This window comes from Callithrix jacchus, chromosome 6 (genome assembly GCF_049354715.1).
Source record: "Callithrix jacchus isolate 240 chromosome 6, calJac240_pri, whole genome shotgun sequence".
Classification (NCBI taxonomy): Eukaryota; Metazoa; Chordata; class Mammalia; order Primates; family Cebidae; genus Callithrix; species Callithrix jacchus.
The window spans coordinates 140,061,862-140,075,600 of NC_133507.1; the positions used below are offsets into that span (position 1 = coordinate 140,061,862).

A 13,739-nucleotide genomic window follows, 5' to 3' on the forward strand; every position below is an offset into this window, starting at 1 on the left:
TTTGTCGTGGGGACTGTCTTTTTTTCTTTTGGGGGACAGTGTCTCTTTCTGTCACCCAGGCTGGAGTGCAGTGGTGAGATCTTGGCTCACTGCAACCTCCACCTCCTCCCAGGTTCAGGCAATTATCCTGCCTCGGCCTCCTGAGTAGCTGGGATTATAGGTGCTCATTACCATGCCTGGCTAATTTTTGTATTTTTAGTAGAGACGGGGTTTCGCCATGGTGGCCAGGCTGGTCTCAAACTCCTGACCTTGTGATCCACCTGGCTCGGCCTCCCAAAGTGCTAGTATTATGGCATGAGCCATCACCCAATGCTGTTTTGTATATTACAGGCTGTTTAGCAGCATATCTTGTCTCTACCCACTAGATGTACCAAAACCAGCTGGTGAACTCCTTAGAGAGTCTGAGCTGCATCAGTGGATGGGACTGATGAGGAGGGGTAGAAAGAAGTTTGTCCATGAGTCAGGAAATGCAATGGCCTTGACCTGAACTAGAACTAGTGCATCCCTTTCCAGCCCAGAGACAGTGCAGGAGGCTGAAGGTTTCTACTGCAGAAGGCAGGGCAGTGAGAGAGAAGGGAGGGAATGGAAGGCAGGGATCATACTTGGTCCAGACAGGGTGGGAGCTCTGAGAAGGCAGAGGACTTTGGGGGAGGATTTGTTTCCGACTAAACCAGGGTTCCACAGGGTACAGCACAATGGCTCAGAGGGGAGCCCGTTACTAGATGTCAGTAACACCCCTCCCACCCAGTTGTGACCATTAAAAATGTCCCCAGACTGCCATATATCTCCTGGGAGGCAAAATCATCCCTGTTGGCCTGGGTGTGGTGGCTCATGCCTGTAATCCCAGCATTTTGGGAGGCCGAGGTAGGCGGATCACCTGAGGTTGGGAGTTCAAGACCAGCCTGACCAACATGGAGAAACCCCATCTCTATTAAAAATACAAAATTAGCCAGGTGTGGTGGCACATGCCTGTAATCCCAGCTACTTGGGAGGCTGAGGCAGGAGAATTGGTTGAACCTGAAAGGCGCAGGTTTCAGTGAGCCAAGATAGCGCCATTGCACTCCAGCCTGGGCATCAAGAGCAAAACTCCGTCTCAAAAAAAAAAAAAATCCTCCCTGTTGAGAGCCATTAGTATATGTCATGTAGCCAGTGCTCAGCTCAAGATACAGGTTATTTCCACACAGGGGGTTGGTGTTTAAGCTGAGACCCAACAGCTAAGAAGCTGCCTTCAATTCAGAGAACTGGGGAAGGAGTGTTCTGAGGGGAGGGAGCATGGGCAAAGGCCCGGAGGTGGGAAGGAGTGTGGCACATCTGACGAAGTGTGGCTAGTTTGTGGTCAAATTCCTAACCATATCCCACAAGGGAAAGGCATCTGAGGAGGTTGAAGAGACAGGCGGGGCCCTATCAAGCAGAGGCCTTGTGGGATATGGTCAGGAGTTTGACATTTCTAAGAACATTTGTGAGTATTTAATATGTACCTGGCATCGTGCCAGACACTGGAGAGTTGAAGATGAATAAATCAAATCCTTGGCCCTATTCTTTTTTGCTTTTATTACTGTTTATAGTTGACACATAATAATTGTACATGTTTATGGGGCACGGTGTGATATTTTGATACATGTATATAATGTGTAATGAGCAAATCAAGGTAATTAGCATATCCATCACCTCAAACATTGATCTTTTTTTTTTTTTTTTTTGAGACAGAGTCTCACTCTGTTGCCAGGCTGGAGTGCAGTGGCGCAATCTCAGCTTACTGCAACCTCCACCTCCCAGGTTCAAGCAATTCTCCTGCCTCAGCCTCCTGAGTAGCTGGGATTACAGGCGGAGCCATCACGCCCAGCTAATTTTTGTATTTTTAGTAGAGACGGGGTTTTATCATGTTGACCAGGATGGTCTCGATCTCGACCTCAATCGATCTCTTGACGTCGTGATCCATCCGCCTCGGCTTCCCAAGTGCTGGGGATCATTTCTTTTTCTTTTTTTATTTTTTTGCCCTGTTGCCCAGGCTGGGGTGCAGTGGTGCCATCTCAGCTCACCGCAACTGCCTCCTCCTGGGTTCAAGCGATTCTCCTGTCTCAGCCTCCTGAGTGGCTGGAATTACAGGCACCCACCACCATGCCTGGCTAATTTTTTATATCCTAGCTAATTTTTTATATCTTTAGTAGAGATGGGGTTTCACCATGTTGGCAAGGCTGGTCTCGAACTCCTGACGTCCACCCGCCTTGGCCTCCAAAAGTGCTGGGATTACAGGTGTGAGCCACTGCACCCGGCCAACACTGATCATTTCTTTGTGCTGGGAACATTCAAGTCTGCTCTTCTAGCTATTTGAGAATATACAGGCCAGGTCTCGTGGCTCATGCCTGGAATCCCAACTACCAAGGAGGCTGAAGCGGGAGGATTGCTTGAGCCCAGGAATCTGAGGCTGCAGTGAGCTATGATGGTGCCACTGCACTCCAGCCTGGGTGACAGAGTGAGACCCTGTGTCTCTATTTTTAAGAAAAAGTATGAAGAAGACCCAGAGTTGGCACAAAAGAGGACACACTTAAGCCCATGCAGGTGCTGGGAGGGTTGAAGAAGCGCTTTCTTGGAGAGACCACACCCAATCTGAGTCTTTGGGGAACAAAGGATAAATGGCACTCCACGCAGAAGTCACAGCATGTGCGAAGGCTGGGGGTGTGAAACCATATGGTAGGTTTAGGTAACTACAAGTAGTTAGGTATTCTAGGGTATAAAGTGCAGATGAGGATTAAGAATAAGGCGTCAGCCTGGATAGGATAGATAGGTAATTTTTTTTTGGAGACAGAGTTTTGTTTGCTCTTGTTGCCCAGGCTGAAGTGCAATCTCAGCTCACCGCAACTTCCACCTCCTGGGTTCAAGCAATTCTCCTGCCTCAGCCTCCCGAGTAGCTGGGATTATAGGCATGCGCCACCATGCCTGGCGAATTTTTTGTAATTTTAGTGGAGACAGGGTTTCTACATGTTGGTCAGGCTGGTCTTGAACTCCCGAATTCAGGTGATCCACCCGCCTCGGCCTCCCAAAGTGCTGAGATTATAGGTGTGAGCCACCGAGCCCAGCCTGGGATAGAAGATTCTCATGGCAGAGGAGATGAAACTAAAGCTGACTTGTAGCAGACATTGAAAGTTTTCAGAACAGTCTAGGGGTGGGAGTTACAGCTCCCTGGGCCTGCATGAGTTCCCTAAAACACACACCCTCACTCCTCATCCCAGTCCCACCTTGACCCCATATATTTCTTTCTCTTTCTTTCTCTTTCTTTCTTTCTTTCTTTCTTTCTTTCTTTCTTTCTTTCTTTCTTTCTTTCTTTCTTTAAATAAACAAGGCCATGGATGACTCCATATTTCATCAAATGTATCTTGGATTTATCATGTATGATCTTGTTAATTGTGTGCCTTGAGATTTAGAATTCGGTTATCTCTGTGTTCCCTGCAAGCTCATACTTGAGCATGCATTTCCTATCTCAGATGACAGGACTGCATTTTAATTTCTCAACAGAATGCCTAGCACAGCCTTACCTGCAGAGAGGTGTGTACACAATGACTTTCGCTGATGCCCCATGACCCTTAGCTTTGCATGTATAGACACAGACTTAAAAACACAAACTCCTGCAACCTACAAGGGCCATCTGCAAATTGGCTTATCACTTTCCTCACTCCTCTGCCTCCTCTGTGACACCAGCCCTTATGCCCCAGGCACTGAGAAGAAGCCTAAATACAGACAAGGAGACAGGGAGGGAGCAGGCCAGAGGCTCTGTCCCTTAAGATGTACCCACATAGGAGAAACTCCATGTCTGCTTGGGTTTTCTGAATTCAACCCAGATTCAGGTGCTGGAATTATAATTCAGTTTGAAGATAACTTAACATATCCCTCATCCATCTCCCTCCCAGCACCTCCCAGCACCTCCTAGCAGCAGCAGAGGTGAGCTTGACTTTTTTTTTTTTTTGAGATGGAGTCTTGGGCTGGAATGCAGTGGTGTGATCTTGGCTCACTGCAACCTCCACCTCCTGGGTTCAAGTGATTCTCCTGCCTCAACCTCCTGAGTAGCTGGGATTACAGGTACCCCCCACCATGCCAGTCTAATTTTTGTATCTTTAGTAGAGATGGGGTTTCATTATGTTGGTCAGGCTGGTCTCAAACTCCTGACCTCAGGTGATCCACCTGCCTCAGCCTCCCAAAGTGCTGGGATTAACAGGAGTGAGCCACTGCGCCAAGCCGAGCTTGACTCACTCTTTAGAGCATTTACTTCCTTTCCTGTCCTGGGCCAGAGCTAGAGCTGGAGCCAAAATGAGCCCAGCCCTGGCCCCTGTGCCTAAATTTGTAGTTTTCACCACCACCACGCCTGCCCTACTCCTACTTCCATTCCAGGGACCTTAACAACTTCTAGAATCCGTCAGGAGGGAAGCAGTGAGGGGGCTGGGAACAGTGATGTGGAAATCATCCTGGGCCTAGGAGTCGGGATGCCCAGCCCTAGGCTCCTCTGTGCCACCCATGGCTGCATAACCTAGGTCAAGTCGCTCTCCCAGAGCTTGTGTGGTCTCTTCCTATCCTTCAGGGCAGGAATTAAATGTCACCTGCTGGGAAGGCCCTCCCCCACCTAAGCTGGCCCTCTCCGTGCTCCGTGTCATTGCCCCCTCCTTGACTTCCTGCCACAATTTGTCATCAGGCACATCTGTATGTGTGTGCTTAAACAGATAGAATTTTGTTTGCTTGCTTATTTGGTTCGTCTCCCTACTAGATTCCGAGCTGTGGGCTCCAGGAATGAGAACGGTGTGCCTTTGACCTTTGCAGCCTCCTCACAGCCTGGCAGAGTGCCGAGTACATAGGAGGAGCTAGAAAAGTCATTCGGCGAATGAATGAATCAATGACTGGCAGCTGACCCAGATGATCTCTCAGGTTCCTGCCAGCTGAGAAAGTATAGCAGCGCCCTGGACAGGGAAGCCGGAGGGACAGGCTGCGAGCTCTAGCCCCTTCCCAGGGCTCTGGCGACTGTGGACCCCGATCGGCTCAGGCTCGCGGCCGGCTGTGGCCCCGCCTCCTGGCCGCCAGCCGGGGGCGGGGCAAGGCCGCCCCCCAAAGCTGGGTGGCCTTCAGGGTGCTTGCCCGGCCGGGGGTGGCGAGGGGGCGGGTCCGAAGACGAGGTCAATGGGCGGGGCGGGGCCACAACGCCCCCGCGCCCCCAGCCTGCTGTCAGGTTCCCAGCAGGGGGGCTGGCGCCAGGCCGTTGCCTAGCAACGCCCAGCCCCGCCCGGCGGGCGCGCGCCTGCCCCCGGCATGGCTTGGCAGGGCTGGCCCGCTCTGTGGCAGTGGGTCGCCGGCAGCTGGCTGCTCTTCGTCCTTGTCTTCGTCCTGCTCGTGAAACCTCGCGGCTGCGGAGCGCGGCCGGGCCTCCGCGGCCTGCTCATGGCGCACAGCCAGCGGTTACTCTTCCGAATCGGGTTAGTGCCCGGGCTCCGATGCATGCGGGCTCGGGAGGCGGGCGCGCTGGAAGAGGGGCCTGGGAGGCGGGAGCCCGGACTGGGGGTGGGCGTGGCGTTTGGGACTCGGCTCCGTCTCAGGGAACAGGAATCGAGGAGACGGGCTGAAGGGGCCACAGAGTTGGGGATCTGGAGAATTGGGATAAGCTGCGGAAGGAGGATAAGAGAGGCGGGCCAGGGTGGCCACGGAAGGGGACATGAAAAGGCATCTGGAGAAAGGTGCCACAGAAGGGGCTGGAGACTAGGAAGCTGGACAGGGGGGTAGTGTAGGAGCCACGAATGGAAAGACCGTCCCTGTCCGGGGATGAGGTCAGCAAGTGCTCGGGCTCCGATGGCAAATGCCGGAGAGAAGGACTGCCTCCCACCGTCTGCAGTCTGACATTTGAAACCGCCAACTCCTTCCGTACGTCCCTGTCCCACTCCCCAGCACCCAACTCCTTACCAGTCAAGTTAGGTTCTTCTGTCCCAAGCAAGAGTCCCAACCCTGTTGGATTCCAGCCTGCCCCTTTCCTTCTAACCCCAGCCTGGCCCATGTGGAAGCCCCACGCTGTGAAATCTGACGCAGCTGACTCTGCCTGGTTTTCCAGTAATTTGTCTGCATCGACCCTCCCTCTGCCCTCCTGCCTCCCTCTACCCCTTCCTTCCTGGCCCCAGGGAAAGGTGGTAACTAGCAAGCACTGTTCAGCCCCAGAGATGCTGAGAGGCAGGGAAGAAGACAAGCCTCCGAGGGTCCCTGTCCCCTTCCTACTACCAGAAGGGCCATGGGTCAGGACCTCAAGTCCCAGTTTAGGGACAGTGATGTTGGGGATGGGAATTTTGAGAGCCCCGGCTACAGGCCAGGTTGTGGGGAGAGCCTAAGCCTGGGAATTTCCCAAGCTTCCGAGCAGACATTGTGCAATTCACCGTCTCCTCCCCAGGCCACGCCACGAGCCCAGAAGCTTCAGGCCCAGGAATCCACTCACTCTCAGCCTAAGAAATGGAGGTATAGGGCTGGGCGCGGTGGTTCACGCCTATAATCCCAGCACTTTGGGAGGCCGAGGCGGGTGGATCACGAGGTCAAGAGATCAAGACCATCCTGGCCAACATGGTGAAACCCCATCTCTACTAAAAATACAAAAATTAGCTGGGCATGGTGGTGCACGCCTGTAGTCCCAGCTACTTGGGAGGCTGAGGCAGGAGAATTGCCTGAACCCAGAAGATGGAGGTTGCGGTGAGCTGAGATCGTGCCATTGCACTCCAGCCTGGGTAACAACAGCGAAACTCCATCTCAAAAAAAAGAAATGGAGGTATAAAGGCTCTGTGAGCTGGAAAACTAGAAAAACATGGTGCTGGAGGGTGGGGTGGAGACCTTGTGTTTATGCCTTTTGGGGCATGCAGGTCTCTAATATCCTAAACCTTGGTCACAGTTTAGATAATGCGCCAAGTAAGTTACCATTGCTCTGCAAGTTACATTAAAATAATGAGACTGAAAAATATTTAGGCTGGCTACATCAGTCCCACTCTTCAAAAAAAAATAAAGTAAAATAATTTTTAAAAAATTTAGGCTGGGCATGGTGGCTCACGCCTGTAATGCCACCACTTTGGGAGGCTGAGGCAGGTAGATCACCTGAGGTCAGGAGTACAAGACCAGGCTAGCCAACATGATGAAAGCCCATCTCTACTAAAAATACAAAAATTAGCCGACGTGGTGGAGGATACCTGTAATCCAGCTACCTGGGAGACTGAGGCAGGCGACTCGCTTGAACCCGGGAGGCAGAGGCTACAGTGAGTAGAGATCACACCACTGTACTCCAGCCTGGGTTACAGAGCTAGACAAGCTAGACTCCATCTCAAGAAAGAAAGAAAGAGAGAGAGAGAGAGAAAAAGAAAGAGAAAAATATTTAGATACCTTCATATTTAGGATTTTTTTTTTTTTTTTTTTTTTTTTGAGATGGAGTCTTGTTCTGTCTCCTGCGCTGGAGTGCAGTAGAGCAATCTCGGCTCACTGCAACCTCCGCCTCCCAGCTTCAAGCAATTGCCCTGCCTCAGCCTCCCGAGTAGCTTGGAACACAGGCATCCTCCATCAGCCTGGCTAATTTTTGTATTTTTAGTAGAGACAGGGTTTCACTATGTTGGCCAGGCTGGTTTCGAACTCCTGACCTCATGATCCTCCCACCTGGGACTCCCGAAGTGCTGGGATTATAGGTGTAAGCCACCTCGCCTGTCCCATATTCAGGATTTTTAATAAAAACATTTTCTCCCCACAAAATTTCTGGGAATTTTACAGCCCTATCTGGGGAAAGATCTTTAAAGCTACTTCTAGCTTTCAGAATTAGTAAGTTTGAGGTCATATCAATGACCTGAGGAAGTGGAAAACAGAAGTTTCCATAAGGAACTAGAATCCGAGATCAGAATGCCAGGATCACTATCTCAGAATCTTGAGAGTGTGGGTATGCCTGGAACTTGGCAATTGGGATTTTCCAAATCCCCAAAACTGGAATCATCAGAGAGCTTCTTTGAAATGCAGTATTTCTACAGGCTTTCCTATGTCTGGATGTCAAAGTTGCCTTGGAATCCACTCCCCAAATTTGCAGAGCAGAAGGGTGTGCCTGGAATCAGAATTCCAGACCCTGCCCCACATGGTCTGCAAAACAATCAGTCCAGTCCCCAGGGGGAGATGCTGCTGGCTGCTGGGAGGGAGAGGGGATATTTACAGGAAACTGTAGTGGGGAAATGGGCAGGTATTGGTGCTAGAGGTGCCTCCAGGAAGGATGGGGAGGGAGGGGGAAGGGATGGGACAGGACATGATGCGGGAGGGGGAAAGTGAATGCGCTACCAACCTGAAGGTGTGGCTGGGAGGATCGCAAATAGAGGATTCTGTTGGGGGTGGAAAGGAAATGATGGAAACACCAGCCTCTCGGGGAGGAGAGCGGTTAGCCATGTTATCATTAATATTCAACATCCCTGGTGTTTGGCAATTTGGCAATTTTATAAAAGGCTTTTCTCAACCATAACTATAGTCATCTTAGAATGAGGATAACCAAGCACAATGGGTAGGGGCCCCAGGTGAACCTGGTATGAGACACATGTGGGGCCTGGGAGACAGTGTGGGTAGTAGCTAAGCACACAACATGTGGGGTCAAACAAGTCTGCTTTTGAGTCCTAGCTTTGGTGCTTAGTAGCCATGTGACCTTGGACAAATAACTGCTCTGTGCCTTCGTTGTTTGCATCTGTAAAATGGGGTTGCGGATGCCTATCTCATAGGGCTCCTGTGAAGATCACATGAACCGCACCTGGGCATGGCTCAAAGGGAAAATGTTAGCAGCTGTTCCTGCTGGGTCCTGGAGATGGGGGAGGATCCATGGCCCTGTGTCCTTCTGGAGCTTCCTTACATAATTCCACTCCTGTCTTCCAAGCATGTCCTATCCATCACCCAGCAGGAAACTCCACATCCCTTCATTTAGCCAGGGAACACGTAGCTGCCCTGGGTAGGGACTGTGGGGTCCCAGATATGAACAGGTTCTGATCACTGTTCTCCAGGGAAGGGGGAAGCACACTCGAACAGATATAAACAAGGGCCCAAACCCAGGAGTGGGCAGGGCATGGCAAGCTCCCCAGGAGCAGTAGGATAAGCCTGGGGAGTCAGATCAGGAGTGTGGGACTCGCTGGTGCGTGCCCTCTGCTTCCTACCTCAGTTGCCCTTTTGCCTTCTTAGGGGTAGTTGTGGGGGTTTTGCAGAACAGAGTTGAGGAGAGCCTCTGTCTGCAGAGGGGAGGCAAGTGGGACACAAGCACATCTGGAAGCGTCTTGCAGAGCCGAGGAGGTGGGTAGCAGCTGGCCTGTGGGGAAAGCCAGTCCTAGTGACAGCCTTCCCTCCCTGGCCAAGCCCCCTCTTCATTCCCAGGCATAGGAGGTCTTTCTTGACCCTTGAAACCGTCCTTAGGAGGTCTTAGAGGTCTTTCTTTTTTCTTTTGAGATGGAGTTTCGCTCTTGTTACCCAGACTGGAGTGCAATGGCACCATCTCGGCTCACCGCAACCTCTGCTTTCTGGGTTCAAGCAATTCTCCTGCCTCAGCCTCTCGAGTAGCTGGGACTACGGGTGTGCGCCACCACGCCCAGCTAATTTTTGTATTTTTAGTAGAGACGGGGTTTCACCATGTTCACCAGGATGGTCTCGATCTCTTGACCACCTGCCTCAGCCTCCCAAAGTGCTGGGATTATAGGCGTGAGCCACCTCACCCGGCCAGGAGGTCTTTCTTGACCCTCGAAACCGTCCTTGGGACAGACCTAGCTTGCTCTTCTTCTGCAAGAGGAAACCCCTTATCTGGGGCCAGTGAGTCCCACTAGCTTGATTTCAAGAGTTGCAGGAACCTGAAGGGATGGGCCATGAGTGAATGAATCCTCCCAGCCCCTGCTAGTGGCCGGAATGTCAGGTAAATGCAGTGAGCTGGGCTATCCATGTAACAGCCTGGCAGGAGGGGAGCAGGGTCCTTTTCCTTTCTGGGGCCTATGGGACCGTGGAGAGCTGTGGCCGGAGCACCCACCACAGCCTCGTGCTCCCCTGCCGCTTTCTGCTCTCCCCCCGCCACACACAGCTTCTCCCTGCTGCCTGGCTGGTCTTCAAAGCATGCCTTTGACCAAGTGTTCCCTTCTGCAAGCCACACTGCGGAAGAATGGAGCCCCCAACTCCTCACCCAGGCCTTTGCAGCCCTCCCACACCCGCTCCAGACCTGCCCAGTTTCATCTCCCCCAGGCCTGAGCTCTTCCTGCACTTCTGTCTCATCTGTCTAGCCTTCCTTCCTCCCTACATCTCTACTGACAAATTCTGTTGCATCCCCAAAGCTCACCTTCAACCATACCCAGAATCTGAACACTTCTCCCCGCCTCCACTGCCACCACCCTGGGCCAGCCAGGTCAGTTCTCACCCAGCCTCCTAGATGCACTGCTGCCTTCTGTCTTTGTACCCCAGCTCATTCTCCACACTGCAACCCAAATGAAATTGTTATTTAGGCTGGGCGCTGTGGTGCATGCCTGTAATCCCAGCACTTTAGGAGGCCAAGGCAGTGGATCACCTGAGGTCAGGAATTTGAGACCAGCCTAACCGACATACTGAAACCCCATTTCTACAAAAAATACAAAAATTAGCCAGGCATGGTGGTGGGGTGCCTGTAATCCCAGCTACTTGGGAGGCTGAGGCAGGAGAATTGCTGGAACCCAGAAGGCAGAGGTTGCAGTGAGCCGAGATTGCGCCATTTACTCCAGCCTGGGTGATAAGAATGAAACTCCATCACAAAAACTACAAAAACAAAAACTGTTATTTAAGCCAGGAACGGATTGCTTCTCTGCTCAAACTCCTCCAGCAATTTCCCACCTCTCATGAAGTCCAAGTCTGTTTGAAGAATGGCTTCCGGGCCCTCTGTGACCTGCCCATCCCCATTGCATCAATTTTTTTTTTTTTTTTTTTTTTTTTTTTTTGAGACAGAGTCTCACTCTGTCGCCAGGCTGCAGTACAGTGGTGTGATGGAAGCTCAATGCAACCTCCACCTCCCGGGTTCAAGCAATTCTTCTGCCTCAGCCTCCCAAGTATCTGGGACTACAGGCACACACCACCACACCCGGCCTCCCCACCACATCTTTTAGCACCCCTCAGCCTGCTCCTCTGCCTCAGCTACAGCTGGTGGCCTCTCCTGGTGCCTTCTATGGTTCTCACATGGCTTGCTGCCTCACTTCCTTCAGGTCTCTGCTCAAATTTTGCCTTGAGAGCCCTGCCCTGACCACCCCACATAAAAATAGCCCCACCCTCTGCACCCTGTCCCTTCGATGGCTTTATGTCCCCTCTAGTTCACATCACCGTGGGACACACTGCATGTTGATTGTTTTTTTCCCCTAACCAAAACATGACTGCACAGGGGGAGAAACTGTTCAGGACTGTATCCCAGATTCCAGAACAGTGCCTGGCACCTCGGTGGCCCTTATGAAATGCCTCTGAATGATCTTTTTGTAGCTTCTAAGTGTGATCGGGTTTTCACATGCATAGGTAAGATGCGCCTCCCCCAAACCTTGTGATGATGTCAGCACAGTATCCCTCTGATGTGAAAGAAAAAGTTTCTGAATGAATGCATGCATGCATAAATGAATGAATGAAAAGCTTGGCTCAGGTGCCCTTTTTTCCATGAAGGCTGGCCCAGCCTCCTCAGTTAAAATGAACCTGTCTCCAGACTGCCCCCGGCACTGTCTTCCCTCTTCAAGTTTCCTGGGCATGTTCTTGCTTTTCTGGAGTTAGGTGTTCACAGGTCAGACTTCCTGTCTGTGTTCCTAAGGGGCCTCAGGGCTGGGTGCAGTGGTTCACACCTGTAATCCTAGCGCTTTGGGAGGCCAAGGCAGGCAGATCTCTTGAGGCCACGAGTTTGAGACCAGCCTGGCCAACATGGTGAAACAACATGTCTACTAAAAGACACAAAAATTAGCTGGGCATGGTCACACACTCCTATAATCCCAGCTGTTCGGGAGGCTGAGACTTTACCTGGGAAGCAGAGGTTGCAGTGAGCCAAAATTGCACCACTGCACTCCAGCCTAGTTGACAGAGCGAGACTCTGTCTCAAAACAAACAAACAAGCAAAAACTAAGAGGCCTCGGAGCAGACCCTGGCTCCAGTAGAACCCTGTGTCCTTGGGGGCCTTCGGGACCCTGAAGCCCGGCTCAGGGAGCAGGATTGAATCAGGAAGGCCTGGGATTGGGATGAGCGAGGAGAGAAGAGGAAGCCACAGGAAACAAACCAAATCCAAAGCCCAGAGCCCTTGGTGGGCCGTGGTGGGATCACACGCATGGAGACAGAACTAGCCAAGGCCTCCCAGCCAGGGCGGAGACACTCCTACTGTGCTTCTGGCCCTAGCTGAGAGCCCTCAGTAGCCGCTCCCCCATGGACAGGGCTGAGAAGTCTGGGGAAGAAGCCATCCAGGGATGGGCAGGGCAATGGCAGACCCTGACCTTGTGATCTCCTGTTTTGACTGTAGGCAGCCCTGTCCCTCTCCTGGGCATGAGGAAGTCTCCCCTGCCCCCGGATGTGCTGGCAGCTTCGGGAAACCCTCACCCTCAAGGGCTTTTTAGCTGTCTCATTATCTTCTTCAGTTTCCTGTGCATTCAGTTTTGAGAACGCACAAGACATGGAGCTGCTCTCTGTGTTCCTGAGGGGCCTCTGAGCAGACTCCGGGTCGCATAGAACCCTGTGTCCCCAGCTCTCAGACAGGCATTTCCAGTTCCATTTCATTAGGAACGCCCTTTCTCTGGTGAGATGCAGAGCCTGGGCACACAAAGGGAGAAGCCAGAGCAAGTCCCTGGCTTCCTGCTGGGTCCCAGTGGAGTTAGGGGCCCTGTGTGGTCCGGGGGCCATTTAGGGGGCACAGTAGGAAGGGAGGAGTCAAGGCAGGTGACCCTGGTGATAGGAGCTTTCCAGGTCATTTTTTTTTTTTCTTCAGACAAAGTCTCGCTCTGTCACCCAGGCTGGAGAGCAGTGGCATGATCTCGGCTCGATGCAACCTCCGCCTCCCAGGTTCAAGTGATTCTCCTGCCTCAGCCTCCCGAGTAGCTGGGACTACAGGCACATGCCACCATGCCTGGCTAATTTTTTTTTTTATTACATTTTAGGTGCCTGGCTAATTTTTTGTATTTTTAGTAGAAATGGAGTTTCACTGTGTTAGCCAGATGGTCTCCATCTCCTGACCTCAAGTGATCCACCCACCTCGGCCTCTCAAAGTGCTGGGATTATAGACATGAGCCACCGTGCCTGGCCTCCAGGTCATGTTTTTGGAGGCAGAGCCCCCTTTATGTTGTTCCCTGCTCTCCACCCTCCCTCCTACTCCCCCTGGCCTGAGGCCGGCCCTGGACCCAGTTGGGACAGAGGCTTAAAAGCCTTCAGGCTTCTCAGGGCTGCCAAGGATGGTGAAATGACCCCATGGAGGAGAAAAGAAGAGCTTCATTATGTGTTTTCCACTGTGTGCCAGAGGGAGGGGCGTCTGGGGGGTGGTGGCTCACTGTCCCCAGCTGTCCCATATGGCCTCCCCTGAGGCTGAAGGCTCACATTCAGATACCAGAGAGGTCACCTGCTGGCTCACTGAGGCCAGGAGTGGAAGGTGCATTTCGACCCTCCAATGGGTTGCTGCCCTGTCTGCAGCTGTGACCTCGCAGGGAGGGCCCTTTAAGGCAGCTGCCACTTGCCCAGGCTGGCTGCTCTCTACCTTGCAGAATGATTATTCTGTTTCCCACCTGGGT

The 13,739-nt window shown here is 52.2% G+C and overlaps 1 protein-coding gene and 1 non-coding gene across 3 annotated transcripts in view; both read left to right on the forward strand.

The window, feature by feature from the left end:
- PNKD (PNKD metallo-beta-lactamase domain containing) overlaps positions 1-13,739 on the forward strand; it is a 77,132-nt gene that overhangs the window by 47,987 nt on the left and 15,406 nt on the right. The window contains exon 1 of one of the 2 annotated variants that reach the window (XM_035305670.3): positions 5,269-5,453. The exons of the other annotated variant lie outside the window; for it this stretch is intronic. Within the exon in view, the coding sequence (XP_035161561.1) occupies positions 5,290-5,453 (164 nt within the window). The 5' untranslated portion in view covers positions 5,269-5,289. Of the gene's footprint in view, positions 1-5,268; positions 5,454-13,739 lie in introns of those variants that run through there. 2 annotated transcript variants of the gene reach the window in all.
- On the forward strand, positions 11,464-11,564 carry LOC144576853 (small nucleolar RNA U13). Its single transcript, XR_013519457.1, has one exon. It is a non-coding gene; the product is annotated as a small nucleolar RNA U13 (small nucleolar RNA).